The sequence below is a fragment of the Camelus bactrianus genome, chromosome 12, assembly GCF_048773025.1.
Source record: "Camelus bactrianus isolate YW-2024 breed Bactrian camel chromosome 12, ASM4877302v1, whole genome shotgun sequence".
Taxonomy (NCBI): Eukaryota; Metazoa; Chordata; class Mammalia; order Artiodactyla; family Camelidae; genus Camelus; species Camelus bactrianus.
In genome coordinates, this window is record NC_133550.1 from 51,583,925 (window position 1) to 51,608,132 (window position 24,208).

Consider the following 24,208-nt stretch of genomic DNA (forward strand, 5'->3'; position numbering starts at 1 on the left):
ATTCACAAACATAGACACACTGTTAGAATTTTTTAATAATTTTTCTGACTCTATCATATATTTGAGGAGTTTTCCAGGACGAGGTCTCATTTGAATTAAGGCTAACAACTGAAGAGTTCATAACACTTCTCATTTTAAAAGTGCTGTTAAAATCTCATCCTAGCAAACAATGCCATTTGTAATACTCTGAATTTAAGGAGAGTTGAAAGCCAAGAGCAGAACAAAAGAAATATAAAGAAGGTGATTGAAAATGCTTACTTCAGCATCCCAGCTAACGTTTGAAAAGGTTTCTGTTCCTTCAAAATGGGGCACTAAGCTCATAAAAACAACAAAAACCTTTTGATGAATATACATGGTGGTAGATGAATCTAGTCAGCAATGAGCTTTTCCTGTTTCAGTCACCTGTGGTACCCAGTGGTTATTGGTTCACAGTAAGAAATGAAAACTTGGTCTGAGTGCAGACTGGTTCTGAATTTAGGCTTCAGAGGCTTCCAAGAAACACAAAAGCTTGACTTTTACAGATGGCATTCTCCATCACTTTTACTTTCATATTTAGAAAGCTCGTGCTCTATTTCTGGAGTTTCCTTGTTGCATTTGTTTTTCAATACAAAATAGGTAAAGGTATTTTAGAGTCAAATTTCAAAGGAATAGAAAAAAAGTTAACATAAAGGTAAACCCTGGAAAAGTGAAGAAGTGAGGGCTGTGGAAGTTTCTCTAAAAACTTAGCTCTCAGTGAGTTCAATCACTAGTACAAGTGTCTTTCAACAGTCCTTGAGTGCAACTGGCCAGGTTTGGGAAAACCTGGATTTGACAAAATTCTCCATTCCGTCTCGAGAGATGAGCTGCAAAGACTGAATAAACTGAGGACATTTCCAAAAAAAAAAAAAAAAAAAAAAAAAAAAAGGATTTAAAAGGAAGAGTTGTCTAAGAGAAGAAAATAAGTGGCATTTTAAGTCTCTCCTGTTTGTTCCCTGAAGATGCTTTTGGACTGACCTGCATCCGGTTCATGGCTTCCCGGATCTGATCAAGATGATGAGCAGAGCTGAGGGCTTCCAGCCGAATATCCGTTAATTTTAATTCCTTTTCTCTGAGCTCACTCTTCAGCTGCAGAATTATCTCTGCCTCAGCCTCTGTGCATTCACAGATCCTGAAGACAGAAATAAGCACGAATTCAGTGGTTAGGGGGAAGCCAGAGGATTAGGAGATGCAAGGCTTCTTTAAAAAGCTGAACTGCAATATTAGCCAGCAGATACAGCAATTATTTGCTGCTGGCAAAACCTAGAGAAAAGGAGAAGGAGTTTTACAAACAGTAATACATTCACAGGTTCAAAACTGCCAAGAGTAGCTGTCTCTTTCTTTGAATCTTTTCTTCCTCTTTTCTGAAGCTTAAAAACAATCTACCATTGCTGTATATAAAGTGATTCTCAAAACTCCCCTGTTGCTAACATTCAGGAAGCTGAAGAGTCATGGTATTACTCCATCTCATTCTACCAGTTTTCCGGGGACATAAGTCTCTATTTACAACAACTGAAATCTTTCTTCAAAGCAAAGTTATGACGTCCTTAAAATGTTGATCTCTTGTTTTGCCAAATTTTGCAAAGGATGACCTGATTTGCCACAATGCTGTCTTCAGGTTACCATGAAACCTCAATACACACATTGCAGAAAATAAATCAGGGAGATTAGTTTTGGACATTTAAATAATGGATGAGGGTTGCATAATCCTCCCAGGAGGCTCAGTTGATTGAGGAGATTAGCTAATGAAGCTGAATCACAGGTTTCAACCCAAACAAGCCGGCTAGCTGGGGGCTGTGTGAAGGTCATACACATTACATCCTTTTGGTTGTTTTATTGCTGTTTGGTAGACAGCTTTGTAGGAAATACGTCAAAAGGATTTGTTTTATATAAACAAGTATCTTTTCCATTGAAAATGTAAGGATTGAGTTGCTGGTCACAGGCTGATGGTGCTACGTTCTTCCTCCTTGCATAAGTCAGGAAGTTATATGGGGTGCACAAGGGTCTTACAGCGTCCTACCAGGGGCCTTGGCCCTATGACAGGTCTAGGCTAGCCATTGTCATGGGCACGTGAGGAAATCTGATTTAAATAGTACCCAGAGCGGGGAGGGTATAGCTCAGTGGTAGAGTGCATGCCTAACATGCATGAGGTCCTGGGTTTAATCCCCTGTACCTCCTCTAAAAATACATACATACATACATACATACATAAACAGACAAACAAATACATAAACAAATAAACCTAATTACCTCCCCTCCAAAATTTAAAAAAAATAAATAGTACCCAAGAACAAAGATAATCACTGGAGCACATGTTTCTACAGTCTAAATGTTTTATCCTTTCTTGTGACATCAGTTAGTGGGACACAATAAAAAAAAGTTATATTAGATTGTCTAACGCAATTAAAGAAAAATGGCTTGCAGTTTGTCTGGAGGAAACCAAATTTTACTTCCAAAAGAGGAGGACAGAAGAGGTTTTCATGGTTGAAATGCATGCAAGTGATTTTAGAAAAAGCAAAAGCGAGGAGCAGTGCTTAGGTTAGAACCTGAGTCTTGGCAATTTGCATGCAACACACTCCATTTTACCGGGATCTATGCTTGTAGATCACAGGGCCATTTTGCCGTTTCTTTGGTGGCCAGGCAAGGGGTGACCTGCATTTAACGCACAGTTAGACAGATGCACGGACCAATGCAAGTGAAAAGACGGGAGGATAACTGAGAAGAGCTGAGCCTGAGATCAAGAAACACTCAAGTTCTAATATAAGGAAAATGAAGGAGAAACAAATGCTGTGTCTGCCATTCTAAGGAAGATCTGGAAATGGCTGGCACAGAGAGGGCACTGCAGCTGTGAAGGGACAACCTGGGTCTGTTCAGAGCACGGGTCCGGGCTTGCTGTTTTCAGCAAACACTTAGGCATCCTGCGGAGGGAGAGACTTACGCGGAGGCGGACTGTGAGGGCTTCATGGAGGTTGAGCCACAGTCACCGGCACCGTGGGGCAACTTGGGGGAGGCCGGCAGGGAAGAGTCCGTCAGCTCCTCAATGTCCGAGTGTGAGGAAGGAGGCTTGGTGGACTTTTTCTTCCCAAAGGCTTGTTTGAATGAGCTTCTCAGCTGCAAGAAGAGCAGAAATTACCTTTCCTGTCTATTTGCACATGGGGAATTTTGCTTTGGGCCGTTAGTTTGCAGGCGCCATCCTAGCCACTGCCTGGGGTCAGTATGTATAAGCAGAGGATTAACAGCTGCAGCACAGTATCTCTAAAAAAAAAAAAAAAGATACCGTGTTTTGTGTTTTTGTTTGATTCTTGTATTAATCCAGCGCAGCGCAAACATGGAAGGCTTTTCAAAAGTGCAGGGTCAAGGGCATGGCTGTCAGAGCACTCATTTAAAACTAAGTACCTTGAAGGGATCTCCATTCCCAGTGCCCCTCTCTTCAAGGCAATTGGTTTTAAATGGCCACTTTAGCGCTACAATCAAGTCATGGCCTGCTGACAGGATAAACTTAAAAAGCAAAATGAAATCAGATTCACCGAACACTTCATTAATTGTGATTTTTTTCTATTCAAATTTTCAGTTCCCGGACTATGCAAGACCAGAATCGGTATCCCCTACAGAGCTCTTCGGAAAGTAGTTTTACATCTCTTGAAAATTTGAGATTAAAATGAAAAGACGCAAAGGAAAGACATACAAGGTAATCTGTTTTTAAAAGGTATAAAAGCCCCCTGCCAAAATGAATAGCATTCATGCCAAGGGTGGGTATTTTTAGAGATGCATGCCAAATTGTCCACGGTTTATATTCACCTCACTTCCTCTAGAGTTCACCTTGCAGAAACATGAAAGAGTGTGGAATTACAAATCAAGGGAATGAAGGCTGATCAGTATTTTAAAATATTACCTGCATAAACATTTTTTTAAAACAAAAAAGATATTTCTTTCATTATTTATAGAAGGCATTCCAGTAAAATCCTCTGCTAGTTATATTTTGGATTTCTTCAAGAGTTGTACTTTTCTTTCATGGCATTAAAAGGAATCCTTTATTTCGTTGTTTTTAAACATTCTGTAGTGATAGCATCTTCCCCTCAGTTTTCCAGCAACTACTTAACATCATAAATTATATTTCTAGCAAACTTAAGGCATAGTTCTGTTAAAGTACATTTCTATATTTCTACTACATTCTTTTGGTAAATATATATATCTTATATATATAGTTGATTTCCTATATGGTGACATTTCACACGATAAGCCCTGATGATGCAAGGGGTAGAGGGGCCTTCAAGGTCTCTTCTTTCCCTTTTACCAATTCCATTTTTTCTACTCTTCCTCCATTAGCATTATCGCCATCACCACCACCATCACCACCACCATCACTATCATCACCACCACCATCACTATCACCACCACCACCACCACCATTATTATCATCACCACCACCACCATCACTATCATCACCACCACCATCACCACCATCACCACCACCATCACCACCACCACTATCACCACCACCATCACCATCACCACTATCATCACCACCATCACTATCATCACCACCACCATCACTATTACCACCACCACCATCACTATCACCACCACCACCATCACTATCACCACCACCACCATCACTATCATCACCACCACCATCACCACCACCATCACCATCACCACCACCATCACTATCATCACCACCATCACCATCATCACTGCCACCACCACCTTTTTCTTCTTCATCTCCACCTCCACAATTAACCCCTGTCCTGAGCCATTTATTTACAAATGTTACTCTAGTTTTCTTTACATTGACTCTATCAATTTAGTCAGTATTAATTATCCAACTTTTACAGATGAGAAAATTTAGGCTCCCTTAAAGGTGAAGTAGTTTCCCTAATATCCAAATAGTAAGCATTAGAGCAGGGGTTCAAACCCAAGTTTAGTTAGTTTCAACTCCAAAAGGCATGCTTTTCAGCTCCATGCTCCCCAAATCCTGGTGATGAATGCAGCATTTGAGGTGTCAGTCACTTGAATCAGACCTTCTGAAAACAGCTGTGTATCTCTAAAGCCCAAAAGGAAAAAGCCTGACTCACTGTGCAGTAATAAGCTTCAAAATTAGATGAATGATAACAGCTTACCCAGTTTTTCTTTTTCTTCTTCTTGGAGTCAGCATCATTACCACTGCCAATGCTGGAATGGCTTGTGGCACTGTTGATGCTAGAAACACTTTCAGAGGAATGCTGTCTTCTGATGCGGAGATCTAGCAACAGATAAAGAGCAGCACATTTACTCATAAACACTTTCAGTCTGAACAAACAAGCCTTTTAGCCTTTCTGAGAGGAAGTCCTCTAATAAAAGTCAACACGACTTTGTATGGATCATTTCAATGCAGCTTTGGTTTTATAAGCTTAATAAAGTACAACCATATTTGCTTTAATTAACCGGGTTATCTGTATTAAGATTCAATGGGAATCTCAAATAAGTCTGTAGCACTGGTCTTTTAATGAATTCTGAGTTTTGTTCCAAAATGAAATGTTATGCTAGTGATTTTTGCTGAATACCTGAATCAAACAGCGCTTCCAAAATGATTTATTCCAAAGGATGTGTTCTGGGGAGTAAATGGAAACTCATAATGGCATGGGAATTAATTGTGTCTTTTTAATATTTGTCCTTTGAATAAAGTCACCGAAGCCAAATATATTAACTTTCCATTTCACAGAATCATACCATGTTAGAGCCAAAACAAACCTTGCAAGTCATCTAAGTAGCTCATCTCACAGATGGGGCAACTGAAATGCAAAGAAGTAACTTGACCAAGGTCAGAGAGCCAATGAGGCGAAGAGCCTCAAGAGAGACTCTGGGTAGATTCTGCATTTATGAATTAAACAGAAATCATATTTAAGACAGTACAATTCTTCCATCATGCCCCTAATCCTGGCCCATGACTTGAAATAATAATAATAGTAACGATAATAACAACAGGTAATAACAAAGCTAGCATTTACTATGTGCTTACTCTGCTCTGGGAGTATCTAATTTTATTCTTAAAGCACTTAAATTCTAACTTTATTCTTATTACACTTAAATGAGTGTAATTACTAAATATAATTTCCCCACAGTCACACAGCTGAGAAACAGGGGAACCAACTTGAGACTTAGACACATCCTCCTGTCCATTGCGCTAACTGCCAGGTAATACGGCCTTTCTCTACTCCTAAAAAGCATGCACTGCTTCTCTAGTTAATCAGATGCTTTGAACAGGATACCATTTGACAGAAATCACTTTGTGAAGATATTCACTCACTTCATATAATCAGCTTATAAGATTTATTTATAGTTATTAAAATTAAAATTGAAATTATTTCTACTTACAGTGAACTGATCTTAAGTGTTAGTGGAGACACTAACAATTTATAAAATTATTTATAAGGTCAAATATGCTTTTAGACCATTTCTATTACTATATTTAATTGGCATCAATGTAGATTAGCCCAATAAAAGATCACAGTGGAACTTATAAGATGTCAGAAATTACTATATAGCTTTCAAAAAGCTTCCATAAAAATAATGGTATATAATCAAAGGTTTCCAGTTGACTAATTTAACTGTAGAATGACTGATGGCAATGGAACACTAACTGGTGGCTTTCAAAACATACAATAAAAAAGTTTATGCATGGGTGTGTAATATACACACATATATCTCCATCCTTAAACTCATATACATACGTGTCAATAAGTCCTTTATTTTTTTCTGTTAAAAGAATAACCATGCTGAAGAATGTTAATGAGGGGAAAAAAACCAGAGCTGTTTTTAAGAATCTCTAGAGTTTAGTCTAAAAGCATTATTTTTTTTTTAATGATGACAAAACAACATTTACTGTTTTTGCCTGCCAGAAACATTACCAGTGCCAAAATCTAAATCAAGGTGTTTTTGTGTGCTGTTTTGATTCAATAGTAAGGAGGATGGTGCCCCTAAACAACTAACAGGAAAATGATACGAATAAGTAACAAAAGGATACGTGTAGGTATTTATTTGTGTTTTAAATTTCTGCTACAGTTGGCTATAAGCTTTTCTGAACAAGATTAGTATTTGCTAGTTTTCCCTTAATAATTGAATTTTACAAATAGAGTAGATGTAGTAAGTGTTAAAAGTATTCCAGAGTTTTTTTTTTTTTTTCACTATACTCAGAACTAGTAACTTATGTTTGACTTCAATTAATCCCAGATCTTAAAAAGATAGGTGAAGTCATCATCATAGGTCAAGAGCAGTTCTTGGGGGTATTAATTCAGTTAAACTATGACTGCTTTCCAATAACGATTGGCAAGGGCATAATTTCAATCATATCATCGAATGAAGGGAATGCATTTTACTTTTCTCTAACAATTCTTTTCTAGTTTTTGTAAGTATTTGGTTAAGTACATGCAGCATCACAGAGCTCAGGAAAGAATGGTTGACCAAATGAATATCAACAATCTGAATGAATGGAGAAGCGTATTTAAATATATATCTATATTTCAGTTATATTCAATATATATATATTCATTTATTCATTTTCCACTTCCCACTCTGCACCACCACTGCTCCAATTCAAGCTGCCACCATCACCTACTTGCTCTAAGAAGGAACAGCTGTCCAATGCACCTTCAAACCACTCTACAAAAAGTAGCTAGAGAAATCTTTTTAAAGAAAAAAATCTCAGCATCACCTCCTTCCTTAAGACCTTTCAATAGATTCCCATTTCACTATGAATAGAAAACTTTGCAACTCTTAAATATGGCCCGAGAACCCCTCAGTAATCTGGTCTTCTCTCTCCAACCTGGTTCTGCCTATTTCCTTTGGTCATTATCTTCCTTGTATCAGTTCCATAAGGGCACTAATCTCCTTTCTGTTTCAAGACCCTCCTGGAATGCTCTTCTCTCAATATTTGCAATATGGCTTGATAATTATTTCTTGGATCTCCCCTTATACATTGCTATCTGTAATGGCCTTTCTTGACTATGCAACTGGAATAGGTTCCCTGGTACCTTTGTCCTCTATGACACTTACACTTACTCATTTTAGAACTTATAACTGCACTGATATGCAGATTCAGCTACACCACCAATCACAACAATTGTTTATTTCTGCTCTCCCTTAACAGTAAAGGTTTAATGGAGCCAAAGACTATGTCTAGTTCCTTTACCATGATGTAGTCAGGGAATTGTACATGTGGTAGATAATCAATAAGTCCTTATTGAATATATTATTATTATTCCTTCAATGCAATAGTGAGTTTTACTATTACAGAAACACAATCTGAATATCCAATATATACCCCAGCCTTTAAAACTATTTGTTTTTGTTAGTTTTAAATCTTGTAAAATTATTTTTTAAATCTTTCTTGACCAATTTGAATATTATGTGTTACCATTTTGTTCATTTGAGGCACCCTTCCCACATTTCCGGGCACAGGAATTCCTATTTTTCAATCCCAGTAGATGTATTAAGCCACCTGTTGCCAGAGATAAAAGGAATCTTTCCAGAAAGTTTTACTTCAGTGACTTGTACTGGGGTAAAGAAAGGATTAAGCCTTTTTAAATCCCTTCTGGACCTATTTACGACATGAAGATTTAGAACATAAGCTGCTTTATTATAGCTCTGAGATAAGCTTTAAATATGCGGTAATTTTCCATGCTGCATATAAATTAACTCCCCCACATGGAAAGTTGCTAAATTCTTAACAGAAGTAGCCCCTAGAGAACTAGTTTGTCCTTCGATTTCAGTATATCTCATTTTATGTAATTTTTTTCCTAAAATTTAAATTCAAGTTAAAAAATTTTTTTCCCATAAAATTTGAATAAGCCCTTTTATGTGCAATGGCCACTAGGATTTAAAAAACAAACCAAATTACCATCAACCAGGAAAGGTGGCCTTTAAATAAATTAAGGCACCAAAGTATAATGCAAATTTTGATGGGGGAGTATAGTTATTTCCAGAAGCATATCACAAGAGGACCTCACTTTGTTTTAAGAGTCAAGGAAGCATATTTAGGCTAACTCTTGCAAGATCTTAAAAAGTGTTTATGCTGAACAAACAGGGTAGACAGTTCCAGGGCGAATAAAGACTCTAAAGAATTGGAAGACATTCTGGGTTGCTGAAATATACAACATGATAAAAAAAAAAAAGCAAGACACAAGGTCTAAACAGTGTCTAGCACGTAATTGCTAATTGATAAATACTTGTTGAATGAATGAGGGTGGAGAAGAGAGATTATGTCATGTTAAGGAGTTAGTATTTCATTTAAAGGAATGGGGAAACCTGTCAGACATATGCTGTTAGACACCTGCTCTGGTCTTAGTGTGAAGAATGGTACAAAGAGGTGAAAGATGAAGAGCAGGAATGTTATTTATGAGTCTGTGGCCAGAGTTCATGGGAGAGATGAGGGATAGTGATAGGATCAGAGAAAAGGGAACGAGAGCTATTTCAGGGGTCGAATCAACAGAACTTGGTGATTTATTGGGTGAGGAGCAGAGGATTTCTGGCAATATGGAAGAATGGTGATGCCATTTACTAAGGCAGAGCAGGTCTGAGAAGGAAGATGATGAGTTCAAATTTGGAGATGTTGAGTTTCAGGTGACAAACAGACATCCAAAGATAACCGGATGGAGGTCTCTCTTCAGCAGCTGGATATACAGATCTTTAACTCAAGAGATGAGCCTGGTCTGCGGAGATATATTTGACAGTTATCAACAAATAAGTAATAATTATAGCTAGAGTACAGATTTTTAGATAGGGTGAAGAGAATCACAATGTATAAACTCATAATGGAAGAGAGCTTACGACCAGGTTCTAAGAAATATCAACATTTAACAAGTGCATACATATGACTGAACCTACAAGAGGAACTTTGAAAGAGATTTCAAAGGAGCAGAAGAGAAACTAAGAAAGTGGATGTCATGAGCATGAAAAGAAGTGAAAGTTTCAAGTCGGATGGAATGGACATCAGTATTAAATGCTATCTCCATGACACATACAATAAGAGTTTTAAATGGTGAACTGTATTTAGGGTCCTATAAGTCAATACTGATGCGGGAGAGAACAGTTTTGGTGGCGTGGTGGGAAGAGGAACCACACTCTATCGGTCTGAAGTGTGACTGGCTGTTGAAGACACTGAAAGAGTCCATAAAGCTTTCCCAAAATTCATCTGGAAATGAGAAGAGAGAAGGTAGAGCATTCAAGATTTAGGAGAGCATTTTTCAGCAGGTAAAGAGTTGAGCTACCAAAAAGAGTTAGAGCAAGAATAAGTAGAACCAATGTAAAGAGAAAAATGACATGACATTATCACAGAGTATTTCTGCAGTGGCAAACTAAGGTGTGGGTGGTGGCAGAGAAGATTATTTTATCATTGTTTAGAATCACTGAAGCCTAGTCATAACAAAAAAAAACACGCCAACTTCTAGTCCGCTGTCTTCCTGTTTTTAAGTCCCCTGCAAGAAATCTGTCTTTTTACTGCCCCCACCCAGGACGAGTTGCTCCCAATACCCATCACATCACCATATAGATTATTTTATTTTTGTATCTAGATCTAGATTTTCATACTCCTTGCTGGGTTTGTTTTGTTTGAAGTCAGATATGAATGTATTAACCAACCTCCCCATACCCACCTTCACCAAATCAATTGCAGAGAAACATGTACAACCACAGAAGCAAATTCCTTCAGATCAGTTTAAAAATTATTTGATACTGAAAGCTACTACTGAAAGCTATGGTTCTTAAATTCTAGGATTCTGACTGCATCAACACCAGCTTACTCGGTACTCATAAAAGGCAGTGCCACTGAGTAAAAGCAGCTTTGCTCTAATTAATAAACAAAACAGATGTTCATAATACTGGATGAGAAATGGCAATATTTCTAAATGTACCTTTGGGAGGGTGGTCTGGACCGTTCAGCGCCCCTTGAATGGCCGCCTGGGCAGCAGAGTTCTGGGCCTTGAGCATTTCAATGGTTTCTCTTAGTTCTATCAGTTCAGATTCCTGTGAAACAAACACAATTTAGAAGCTTTAATACTTAGAGAGAAAAGCACAATGTTCTTACTCCTAGTTCACCACCAGATGAGTTTGATTTTATGGAGTGCTCACATCCCTGGGAGATTTGGATGCGTGGCTGACCTTTTAAGTTGTATCTTACAACTTCTTACTTGTAAATGTAAGAAGCTAAATGTAATGGAGAATTTTAAAAAGATGTCTTGGTTAGTCTGTTATAAACATGATCTGAATTGCCTTTATTCCTTTAAAAGGGTAGTACCCAAGGCTGACCAGTACAACCTAAAGCAAGATACCACACTGCTCACTTTATATACCAAACTTACGAATACTATCTAGAGGTTATACTACACAGTTAAATGCCAGCACTGTGCTGGTACATCCTATTGCATTTATTGTTCACTGGAAACCCTGAGTTTTTGTCAGATGAGTGATTTCAGATTTTATCTCATTTATTTTGCACTTGGGGAATAGGTTCTTTGTATTCAAATATAAAACCAACCTGGAACTCATTTCTAACTCACTCCTATTAAATGTCACATTATTAAATTCTGCTGGCACATCAAGGTCATCAATCTCAAATTCTAGTACTTTTCTTTTTTCCAGTAAAATACCCTTTATTAAGACCCAGTTTCACCATGTCAGAGAATACAGGAATTTTTTTCAAGTGAATAGAAATGTATGTAATATGTAGTCTTTAAGACTAGTTCAATTATTCTTGAAAGTTCACAAATCAAATTTTTATAAAAACATCTATTTTCTTATTGAATTTAGGGTAATTTTAAGATGTGTCTCAGTGAAAAATTCTTGTATAAATCTGATCTTCCAGAGTAATTTAAGTGAGTATTTTTACCAGAAGTAGAGAACTCACTATGAGGGAGATAAAATAACAACAACAGAAAGGAACTGGAGTGCTGTTTCAGCAGAAGCAATATTTCCAAGATCAAAAACAAGGAGTGTCCTTCTCGGCAGTGATAGCAATCCTAAAAATTAGAATCCTTGTCAGCCTCTTAGGGGAGAATTCCCCAGTAGTGTAACTTGTCACTCATCATTTTCTCCATCATCTTTGGTAGAAAGCTGAAGAACCAAGCTTGGGTTCTTCATTCCATGGTAAGTAGTTGATGCCTGTGCCATGTCTCCCAGAATATAGGAAAAAAGGCAGGGTTATGACAACTCTCTGCAGGGAACCACTTCATACATGGGAATGTCCAATGACTATTCTAACCTTAGACACTTTTTTTTTTTTTTTCTAAAAAACAGAGAGATGGTGCTAATTGAAATGATATCCAAGTTTGGAATAGGTACCCGGCACCTCATTTATCTATTTTTGTTGGGTATCTGATATATTCCTGGTAGAGGACAGTTAACTATTAAAAAAAAAAAACCCTCTTATAGACTTTTGACAGCTTATAAGTCAAAGAATCTCATAATGGAAAATCAGCTGTGACCTCCTGTTTTCATACATTGATCTTCAAATGCTTGACTGCAATTTCATTTGCATCTATTTATCATGAAGGAAAAAAAGTACATGGTGTTGGAAAACTGTCAATATTATGACATAAAGTTCTGGCACAATTCCTCATAATTTCTCAGTTTCTGCAAGTTCTAGCTATAGTCTATCCCTTGCTCAACCAGTAATAGGTAAGTTTACCAAAAATTAATATACTTTCTATTTAAAATAAATCTCCCTAGTGATAAAATATTTACTGGAAATTCACTCTGCTTTTACCAGAAATTTACTCACAAAAGGATACCTATAGTGCATACTTAATGAATCATATAATTTAAGTAGTAATTTCACAATATATAGACTAGGATGAATGCCAAAGTTTGAAGTCTGATTTTTCACCCTTGAATTTAAAATCAATAGTTCTTGTACTATAGATGAAAAATCTGCTAAAAAATTTGGTTTTAGGTTTAAAGAGGAAAAATGAAAATAAAATCTCACGCAAATGGGTAAAAATTTAGTTTAATTTTATGGGTTAGCTGACTTATGTCATGTCAAAACTTTATTCTTTTTTGCAGAAATCTTTTCTAGAAACTGTTTTAAAAAACTAGAAGTGAAATGTTCAGGTAATATTGATTTTTTCCCCAAAATTGTATTTAACATGAAACAGAAGGTGATCACTTTCTAAAATTAAGCATCATTTTAAAAACAACAGATACTACCAGGGTGGTTGTTACTCTGTGTGGCACAGTGAACCCAAAGGAAGAAAAACTAGGTAAGAAATACATTCATTATATAATGTGGGAAAAATCACATCTATGACAAATCAGTCTACTCAAATTCATATTAGTATTTCTTTAGGAGATTTTTATAAGTATAAAATCTTATATCTTAATCTTTTGCAAGCATCTATAAAACATTCTACAGTCTTTAAAAAGATAGTTAAACTTTCCGTTGATGATCTGTTTAAACTTGAACTAGTTATCTCTTCATATCTGCAAAATTCTCTTCCTTTTTTCTTACTTCAGTTAATAAGATCTACCCTCACCATCACTCAAACTAGAACCATGTCTTTCTCTGTCTTTTAATATGATGTCCCCCTTGGCTTTGAATGTCCTGCCTCACCCTTAAGGCCATGGTGAAATGTCTCTATACATGTGACACCTCTGAGTTTTCCTTTCAGGGAAAATGAAAAGGTCCCTCCTTGGTGTTCCCAGACCATCTAATACATTCACCTTATTCAGTTGTTGAAGAGTTTATCTTTTCACTTGATTTATGATTTCAGTAAATGTTGGGATGATTGTGTTCAAATCTTCTGGCCTATGATAAACAAGTGTTTTTCCCCTTCCAAGAATAATGTAAAACTTCAATTCTACTACATATTTTAACAAGAGGGGGGGTCTGGTCACTTAGAGTGTTATATACTAAAATTGTCAATAACTTTATTATGCGTTATAAACCCAAAGTCTCAGTATGGCTAAATCAGTGGAATCATTTCCTTTGCATGGCAACAAAGTGGGTTTTCCTTTCTCTCTTTTCCAACAGTGTATAGACATGAATATAAAGCCTTTTAAAATGAAAACTTGACCGAGCCATAGAACTTTTTCATAGTCTATTTCTAGTCTTTTTCCCCCTTCATAATTATAGTTGGTTGTTCACATTTATTTTATTTTTTAAGCTATGTATTTCCTAAGATGCCTATAATGCATGAAAATTGCAGTGCTGCCTCCAAGTACAGTTGCAGATCCCCTTTTTTTGGCCATAGTGGAGAGTGTGAATCAGAAAAACAGTTAGAAGTGAGTTCCAGAGACAGCCAATTATAAAATGGCTTGATAATCTGAAATATTTTCACATAGCCTTTTTATTTTAAAGATGACCTAAGATACTTAAGTTTTGAGAATCCCTATGACACCTGCAGAAAGAATCTGAAACACGTACATGCCATCGAGAATTTGCAGTCCATTCCTTTAATTCAGTAGTTTTCAGTTTCCTATTCTCATTAGGTACCAAAGAGAAGACTGAGGCTGGAATAATTCTGAAAAGGGTCTTGGGAATAAGTCGATCAGGTAATATTTTGTTGATATTTCTCATTTTTCAAAAATGATACTTTAAAACTTGGGAAATGAACTAAAATTTCATTTGCCTAGAATGAGCCCTTCAAGGTAATGATGCCCAAACACAGGCTGGTCATGGAAACGTCCAGGGTTCTGTAACAGTGTCTTGCCTAAAAGAAGCTGGATGGAGTCAAGATCTCTTCTAACTCTTTTGTACAAGTCTCTGAGGCTAAACAAGTGATCAAGGTCAGGCTTGAAATGCTTCAAAATAAAATGATCAAATATTGTGTCCTAATACTAGCGTTGCTTGGTGTTTTTCCAACCTAATTTCCTATCTACATCTGACCTGTTTTCCAGTTTCTCCTGGACACAGGTCTTGTTGAGAATCCCACAGTTTGGCACCAAATCTCATCAACTAACTTAATTTTCCAGGCAAGTTTCTTAAAATGTTTCCACTGAACCTGTCTTTTGCTTCCCCACATTGACACAGTTACTCTCTCATTATCTACATTATCTAGCTGTAGTTTCCTTGAACACATCCTTCTTCCTAACCCTTTGCATGTATCTCAAAATCTTGTAAGTTTTTCTGCTGAAAGGACCTGGCCAGCTCTAGTTCTAACCAAATAAACTGAATTCATCAAATCCCCAGAGCATAAGTAACTTAAGTCTGTAACTTAACGGGTTCAAATTATCTCATGCCCTAAAAGGCTGATGAATGCATTTTCTGAGTCTAGTGATCAATTTTTAAAAACACTTCTAGATGATAAATATTTTAACCTGAACCAGGAAGAGTGAATTTAAAGACCCAATTCAACTAAATGTTTAGCTTCTACGTGATCTATTTCCAGAGTGTTGGCTTTGAAACTTCTCAGTCTTAATGTTTAAGTTTCTATTCATCTAGGCATCCAAAAAAGTAGTTTCACGGAGGTAAGAATGAACAAACCCTTGACTTTATAGTAAGCATCAGGGTCAATATCTGAGCTCCACCACTCAGACAAAAAAGATACTCTCTGCTCTGATCTTCTAACAAGACTAACCTAGCATTCCTTCATATACATTCTAATTGCCTTTAGTAGGACAACTATGAGGAATTGATTTGAAAGTCAGTGAGGACAGCTTTAATAACTTTGCAAGGATTTGGCAGTAGTTCTATAAAAATTTCGTTTATAAAGATACAGATTTTTAGAATTCTTGCCATTTTGATGACCTTTATTGCAGCCTTTCTCATCTGGCAATCTGTAAGAAAATAAAACCTTGAACAATAATCTGAGTGACAATTTTTTTTTCAATTCTGACAAAGATGGTACATAGCCAGTACCACTCAAGATGCAGTGAAAAAAGAAATTATTTCCTTACATAGAATTGATGCTTCAGGACATTAGGTCTTAATTCTTTTCAAGAATCTTGGTGGAGAAGAGCTAGTAAAGGGACAAGGACGTGAAATCCAGGTAGAATTCTTGATCAAACTATGACACTAAGACATTCTGTTGAGCCTTAGGCAGAGGGCAATACCTGGGAATAATGTCACCCTCCAGGCAGCATTACTGACAATTATCTTAATTACTCCTACTTATAGACTTACAATTATATAACATGTGGTCTTTTGGCAGGTATTGGGAATGCTGTTAAACGATGGGGAAATACTGCTAAATTGATCTTCATTAACTAATTTTTATCATGCTAGTCGAGTATCAAAAACCTTTGAATGGCTCCTTGTTTCCAAAGACCAGATTCTTTAGACATCTTTCAAGCCTTAGTTCCACATTTCCCTCCACATTCCTTCTTTTTCCCCATCGTCTCCCATCATTTCCTGCCTTGCTGCTCACGCTCATGGTGTTTCTTCCTCTACAACACATACAACTCCATTTCCCCCGAATTAATCTCCTCCATCCTCCCAGAGCCCAGGGAGGCTCCTCTGTGCCACCTCTCTAAAACAAGTATGAAGATGCGGTGATTCTCTGTGAGAACACTCAGGATACTGTTCTGTTATATTTCTAATTGTAGCCCAAATGTTCTTTCTGCCTCCTTAGTTATTCATATGCGTTTTTTCTTCTTCTTCTTTTTTTTTTTTTTACCCGGCTACAAGTATATAAAAGCAGTGTTTTGGCTCATACATTTAGCAAGAAAATCAGCATGACCTGGCATCTAGAAATGAGAAAAAAAATTAGAACGCTATTTAAGGGAGTGATTTTGGTCCACAAATCATACAAAAGCTTTGATACAGTTTTCAGGCTATTAATGCCATAGGACTGTTGAAAAATCACACACTGAAGCAGGAGACTTGGATTTGAGTCCGAGTTCAGTTTATCTATTTCTCAAGTCGGTAACCAAGCCCATGTAACCACCTTCGCTTTTGGTTCTTCACGTGTTAGCGACCTAACTTGCTTCCTAACATCCTCATTCTCAGCTTTAAGTTCTTCAGTGGCGCTTATCTTCACCTGAAATCCTACATGTTTTAATTGTAATTTTACCAGAGTCTGTCACCCACTAGAATATAAACTCTATTTTATATTATAACTAGTTATAAAGTACAATGTGTGTACTCTGTGTGTGTGTGTGTGTGTGTGTGTGTGTGTGTGTGTATTTCACTGCTGAATTCTCAGGAGCTACAACAGTACCTTATTCACAAAAGACAGTCAATATAACTCTGGCGACTGACTAAATGGAGCAATGAACCTTGGAACTCCAGAACAGTTTCAAAATCTCCGCTCTAAATTCTCTGTTCTTTCTTCCCAGGATTGTTGGATCACCAGAGAGCAATATGCCCTTTTATCTCAGCTCCCTGAAGAAATGACTTTACTGAAATATGATTAAATGTTATGCCCTCAGCTTTTAGAGAAATGTCTATTTGAACAGTGTTTTGTCTTTTTTTTTTTTCATTCCATGACCTCAATTTAAGAAACTTTACAATAAATTTGTCCTTGAATTCAGTGCCCGTAACTTTGTCTTTTCAATCTAAGTTATGCTCTTCTGTTCAGAAAATGAGAGCTAAATATACTAAGCAATCTCTGTTTGTGTCTCAACTTCCTAGACATGAATTCTGCTCAGTGCTCTGAGGCAGTAATTACCCAGGCTCAAGCATCTTGTTCTAGATGCTTGGTTTTCACTAGACTCTGTCATTGAATTGTGCCATGTAACTCAATAAACTATATAATATTCTCAAAACCACTTTGGAAAGAGGCACGTTATAAATCTCAGATAATAAAATAAACCACACATTGTTAAATAGCTGATAAAATAAACATTGTTAATAAAATATGTTAAAACAATGTTAATAAAATATAATGCTAATGTCATTGTTATAAAAATCAATGTTAATAAAACAAAATAAACATGGTTGTGTGTGTTTATAGCTTTCAATCAAAAGAGCAATCATTGTGTTTTCAGCTAATAAATGGCAAAGGGCAATTGCAGACATCATGAGACCTGAAAAAACTTTATAATCTCAGCCATACTACTTCAAGGATAATGTGCAAATAATAAGACAATTCTTTCTATTAAGGAGATGTATTTAACATATTCAGGGATTACTCATAGGTATTATAAATTAACAAGTGTATATTTCCAATTTCCATGAGAAATTTTGCCTACAAATATAAAAGAGTTGAAGGAAATAGGGAGGGGCGATACATATTAATTTTGACATCTTAAAGAAATGGAGACTTCAATGCTACCTGTGATTACAGTAATATGCAGCGTGTGGCCAATGATGAATTTGGTTCAGGTCACATTTTTTAAGCGACAAAAGGAGAGCAATTTAAAGAAGGCAATATTTGTTGATTATCCACTACATGTGACATAGGATAGTATCTCACTTATTCATCATAATGATTCTACAAGGTTGTTATTGTAACTCCCACTTCTCAAATGACAAAGCTGAGGGTTAGGAAGGGAGATTCCAAAGCTCTTGAGAGACCTCACTGAGATTCAAACTCAAGGCTATCAGACTCCAACATTTATATTCTTTTTGAATTGGCTGCCCTAAAAAAGGCCCTGTGTTCTTATTTGCTGAATTCTTATGTTACATAGTGCAATGGTAAACTGTATGCCCTCAAAAGATTAAGATAAAATGTATGTGCTCAAAAGGAGTTTATCCCCCCTTTCAGAACAGGTTTGACAGGGAAGGACAGTGTTTGCTTACATGGGTCCGAGAGGGCTATGAAATAGGAGAATGAGAGATAAGGGCGCACAGAATACAGTCTTCTAATTATACAGGCAATTAGAGGGATATGCAATTTTCTCTTTTGGTTTAATTGGACTGTTCTGTCTTTTTTTAACTGTAAAAAAATGATAAGCTGACAAAACTCGGGAAAGCCGGCTGGTTCTTTAACTTCACTGCCATACTTCACAGAACTAAAGCCCAAACTGAAGCCTTCCCTAAGGGTATATATACTGATTCTGCAATTATCAAAAATTTCCTAGATTATGGATCTCTTTGAAAATTAGATGAACACTGTGGACATCTGCTCCTATTATGCACATATGCCATTTCTTACAAATATTTCCATCCCATTTTAGAGACTTCCTCTGTCTCTGACACTCATCCAAGAACTCAGGTTAGGGCCACCAAACTAATGGCAGGGAGGTAAGCTGCTGGTCATCATATGGAAAGTGTCCAGATTCTTTCTAGGCAGCGCAGACCTTTTTGATACTTCTGCCTTTGTGAGCCAAAGTCTCTGTTTCTTTCTTTTAAGTATTCCTTCCTCCACTCCATAAAAATCCATCAGGTTGGACTGTCCCTTGTCCCATGGACACTGTAACCTAAGGCCCTTTACTTCATAGATCCCCAGCCTCTGTTCCAGGCCTTCTTCATGAGTACCTCGGACCACAGCCACGGTCTATAAATGGGCTTACAGACCATGGATTTGTGAAAAATCTTATCAGAGTGCAACCCTTGTCAACTGCGTAACAAATTCTTCCTCGGATATGCTAATGCCTCTCCTGTACCACTGCTTCTCTTTTGTAACATTTGGTCTTCTTTTAATAGTTCTAGTCAGAAGTAAAATAATACACTGCCTAGCAAGAACTTGTGTGTGTGCGTGCCAGCATGAGTTAATCTAAATCACGTCTTTAAATTAAAATCTGAAAAGAAAAGGTATTATCTCATCGTTGTTCCAGTTTACTGTAGAGTAGATCCTGAGTATTATTTCTAAGGAGCTGCATCTCCTTAAACATCCTTGAGCATTGTTTAAACATCCTATCCAGCCTGCTGTCTTACTGCAAGCCCCAGTGGCAACTCGTGAACATACCTTCTGTTCCGCTGTCATGGTCAGACTTTGCAGTCGGCCAGTCATATTCCCTAAACTCTTTTCAAAAGCTGCTACGAGATGAGCCTGTGAACAAAATGGAAGGAACATGTCTTAAGTGTCAGAACCTTATGCGGATGGATGAAAACCCTTCATTTCAGAAAAAAATTCTAACTGTTTCAGTACTATGACCATCATGGTTAGTTTCCAATGATGACTTGACACACATTTTCATCTATTATTTTTAAACTTTCCCTTAAAAAAGATCACTGCTTCAGTCTCTTGACATTTAATGTGAGTTCCACTTCTGGAAGGGAACTGTATTTTGCAAATAATAACACCTTCTAACTTGCTCATCATGGAGGATTTGACACCCAAGAAACTGGACAAAGTTCTGCGTTGCCAAGTTTTTTGACTCAAAGCCCAAGAGAAGGTCACTACAATAGTTCAATGGATGAATGTTCCTCATTTTGATACCTACACGGTGACCTTTGAAGATATTGTTAGCTCCCCTATGGAAAGGAAGCTCTCCTTCAAGTGTCAGACATCTGCTGACAGCTATAGCAGCATCTTTCCTCTCTTTCTACTTGCAAAGAATTGGAACGAAAAGAGTTGTCTTCACTTTCCAAACTCTTTTCAATAAAAAGGCTTTTATTTCTACTCTATTCCCTTCAACTAAGGACGTGTTGGTAGGCCAGCTAGAAATAATATTCACTTATATCTTATTTATGTCTTTGTCGCTTTGGGGTTTTATTTTACATCTCAGAGAATTATACATATTGCTGTACATCACCCTAACTCTTATGATTAAGAAGTATTTGACAATCTTACTATAGCTCTAAAACAGACCAGTTACTATTGATACACCATTATGCAACAGCTTGATCCGCAGAGTATTAAGCATGAAAAAATGCTTCGATCTCGCACCGTGGCTTGAGATAGAACTCCAGGTGTATAATCTCAACGTGATCTAATATTACTGCACACTTAAAAGGATATGAGTATAGAATATTCTACAACCTATATCTATAATAAACTATGTGTGGGAGGGAAATCTGGCAATCCTTGGCAAAAGATGAATTTTTTGAGGGAAGGAAGGGAGTAAGAGGACTCGCCGTTCATTGCTTTGTGACTCTAGCAGAGCTGAAAAGCTGAGGCACCTATTATCAAATGGATCTCAGGAGTCCTAAGAATTGGGGCACTGGAAGTTTATTCCATTATTGGCAACAGCTAGAATGTACAAGTCCCTTCCATTAGCATCATGATACAAAGGCGTCTTTGTTCCTAGCTCTGAGCTGATCCCGGGATGCCTTTCTCCCCCTGACGCTGCAATACAGAGAAAGACGTTTTGTGGAGAATGCTATTCATCATCAGTCCATCAGTACAACTCTATTCTTTCCCCAGTCCCTCCTCTGTCCTTCCCCTTTTCCCTCTCATAAACACTCACATACAAACAATCTTGAGAACTATTCTCAAAGGTTTGTTAGCAGATTTAATTGGACAAATAACACTCCTAAAAAAAAAAGAACAGTATCATATAGTTGAAAATGTTTTCAGTGACAAGGAATGTCACTACATCAGACTTAGTACCTTCAGAAATGAGCATAAGGTTAGGTGCCAATCTGTCTTATATTAACCTTCCCACTATTAAAAGTGAACAAAATGAAAACGCACAGCTCACTGGTTTCTCATCATGAACATTCATGCACTCCCCCTGCCAAGTCAAGAAATAGGACATTTCTAGACCCTGGAAGTCCTCCCCTGCCCCTTCCTCACTACTGTTCCCTCTCCCTTCCCTGAAGAGAACCACTGCGGTGACCTGGGGGGGTAGCTATTTTCTTGCTTCTCTTTATAGTTGGGCCACCTAAGCTTTCATTTCTAGACACTGTGTTTTAGCTTGGCCTATTTTTAAAACTATCCAAGTGGAATCACATCGCATGATTTTTTGTGTCCTTTTGCTTAACACTGTGTTTTAAGATTCACTCATGGGGTGTGTAGCAGGGGTTAGATTTTGCTGTAAAGCACTGCTCTACGTGATTTATAATCGATTTGCCCATTAGTAACTGATTCCAGTTTAGACTATTAAACATAATCCTGCTATGACTTTACAAAGCTAAAATTGCTTGTTTTCTTTTAAAATAGAAAAACTTTGCTAATATTCACTGAAAAAAAATATGAGAGTCTACACAATGTGGCAAAGTTTTAATTCTCCCAAATAACTATAAAGCTAATTTGTTGGATAATGAGTCCTTGAAGGTATAAACTTACAGGCAATTACTTCATTTTACCATCTGTACATATTTTATCAGTTTAATAGGAGTTAAAATATGACAAAGAAAGCAGAACTGTGAAGAAAATGTTGTAGCTATTGAGTAAATACAAACTATTCACCATTATAATGTCAGTTTCCAATCTTTGGAAAATTGCTCTTTATTAATTATTCACAAGAACATGTAACTGATTACAAAAGAGAACATTTAAATTTGAGTCACATTGTTCTCAATGGAAAGTTATGTTAGTGAAATGCTGCTTTAAGTCTATGTCCCCTTGGCTTAGTTTAATCATACTAGCTTTGTTACTCTGAAGGTAAGAAACAATGAAATTTCTCACCAACTGGACTAATGGAAAAGGAGTACAAGAAGCAAATAAAGGAAGGCATTTCTATCAGTGAAAATCTCCATCACTTCGCTGGAGAGAAAATGGAATGTAAAACCAAGTAAAACTATAGGAAAATATATCTTGTTTGAAAAACCTTATAAAATGATGACTTTTTAAAAAATCATGGGTTTTTCACAGGGATTGTTAATCATAGTTTAACTTGGTTCTGACTTTTTTCTTAGCAGTTGCAAAATTTTCAAGCCAGAAATTGTATCAGCGGGTTGATGAATATTCCCTCCTTGTACTGGGTGAAGTCTGCAAAGGTAATGAAATAGACAAGACAGGATACTAATTAAAGGAACGTATTTGTAATACATAATGTCTTTAGTTTTAGAATCAACATAACATAATCTGCAAGGACATGCAAAGAAAATTATTGTAAAGAAAATAAACAATATGATGGAATATCATTATGAAAAATGCCTGCATTCCATTGGTTCATTCAGAAGTCAGTGACAGTCCATCAATCAAATAACAAAACCTCGATACAGAGATTTAGATGGGGATATAGCTAGTTAGATAGATGGATAAAAAGATGACTTTACATTTGAAAATCAACAGATGAAATGAAAATGACTCTGAAAGTATCATAAATAAGATTTCATATTTCTTTGACTGTATACCATTGCCTCTTCAATGTTTTCATTGTTAATTATGTGCAAAATTGTTTTTTTCTTAAAGGAGATACAGAAAAACAAGAGTAAACTTCCAGATTATATAAAAATATTAAATAGAGCAAAGGAGTAGGACACAATCCCAAGCAAATGACACTTGAGAGATTTTTTGTTAAAAGACTTATGTGCTTAAAGGCAACCCCCCCAAACCCCCGCCAAAAACAAAACCCACAAAAAACAAAACATAACAAAAAACCAGAAACTTTGGTTTCATTACAAATTCATTCAGTGATGTCTCTGAAATTTGAAAACTGGTAGTAATAACTAGCCTTAGTGCCCATTTCTGGATTATCTGATGGCTGAGACTCATAAGGAAATATATTAAGACACAAACAAATGCATCCCCCTGGTCTGGCTGCATGAAGCTGTGGGCGAGAGGCCAGAGGGCACCTGGCTGACTGTCTTATGTGACTGTACATCCACTGTTGCCTTGGCTGGTGGGGCTCCTGTTTTCTTCCTGTCGGTGGGGTATAGACTTGAAGAAGTCCAGGCAATAGCCCTTGCCAACATGCCCTTTCTCCTTTCTACATACATCCTAGTGGAAACAGCTCTACAAAGAGGCTTCCCAGGGCTTTCCACAGATCTGCTCAGACAACTTCATAAGCAGCAGGGAAGGCCCAGTGCCCATTCTACTGAATGGAGGTTATGCTCTGCCAGTCAGATGAAAGGTGAGCTGACTGAATACCTTCCTGACTTACCAATGCCCCTTTTAACAAAGGGGAAAAAAGCATTTTAGTAGAGAAGCAGATGTTTCAAATTTAAATATTAAAATACAGATTATTATTATTATTATTGCAGATTATTATTGTGTGGGCTCCATATAAATATAATCATGACAGGTCCAAACACGAGACACATCAATTAAAAAAAAACCCCCAAATGAGGAAAACCATTTAAGTCCTAATAGAATTATTAATATACTGAGTAAAAATGAATAGCTGGATCTTAATATGATTACTAAATAAAAATAATAACAGTTAATATTTTCTCTAAAACCAAACCAAATCAATAAAGTCAGAAATGAAAAAGAAGTTACAACTAGCATGACAGAAATACAAACGATTATAAGAGACTGCTATGAACAACTATACCAATAAAATAGACAAC

General features: G+C 36.8%; 1 protein-coding gene across 12 annotated transcripts in view; it reads right to left on the minus strand.

The window, feature by feature from the left end:
* NAV3 (neuron navigator 3) overlaps window positions 1-24,208 on the minus strand; it is an 813,571-nt gene that overhangs the window by 29,133 nt on the left and 760,230 nt on the right. For 9 of the 12 annotated variants that reach the window (XM_074375364.1, XM_074375362.1, XM_045519434.2 and 6 more), the window contains 6 exons: window positions 19,773-19,856; window positions 10,902-11,013; window positions 5,136-5,257; window positions 3,814-3,834; window positions 2,954-3,126; window positions 994-1,147 (listed from right to left, as the gene is read on the minus strand). In XM_074375364.1, coding sequence (XP_074231465.1) covers window positions 994-1,147; window positions 2,954-3,126; window positions 3,814-3,834; window positions 5,136-5,257; window positions 10,902-11,013; window positions 19,773-19,856 — 666 coding nt within the window. The remainder of the gene's footprint in view (window positions 1-993; window positions 1,148-2,953; window positions 3,127-3,813; window positions 3,835-5,135; window positions 5,258-10,901; window positions 11,014-19,772; window positions 19,857-24,208) is intronic. The other 3 variants (XM_074375360.1, XM_074375358.1, XM_074375367.1) reach the window with 1 other exon arrangement.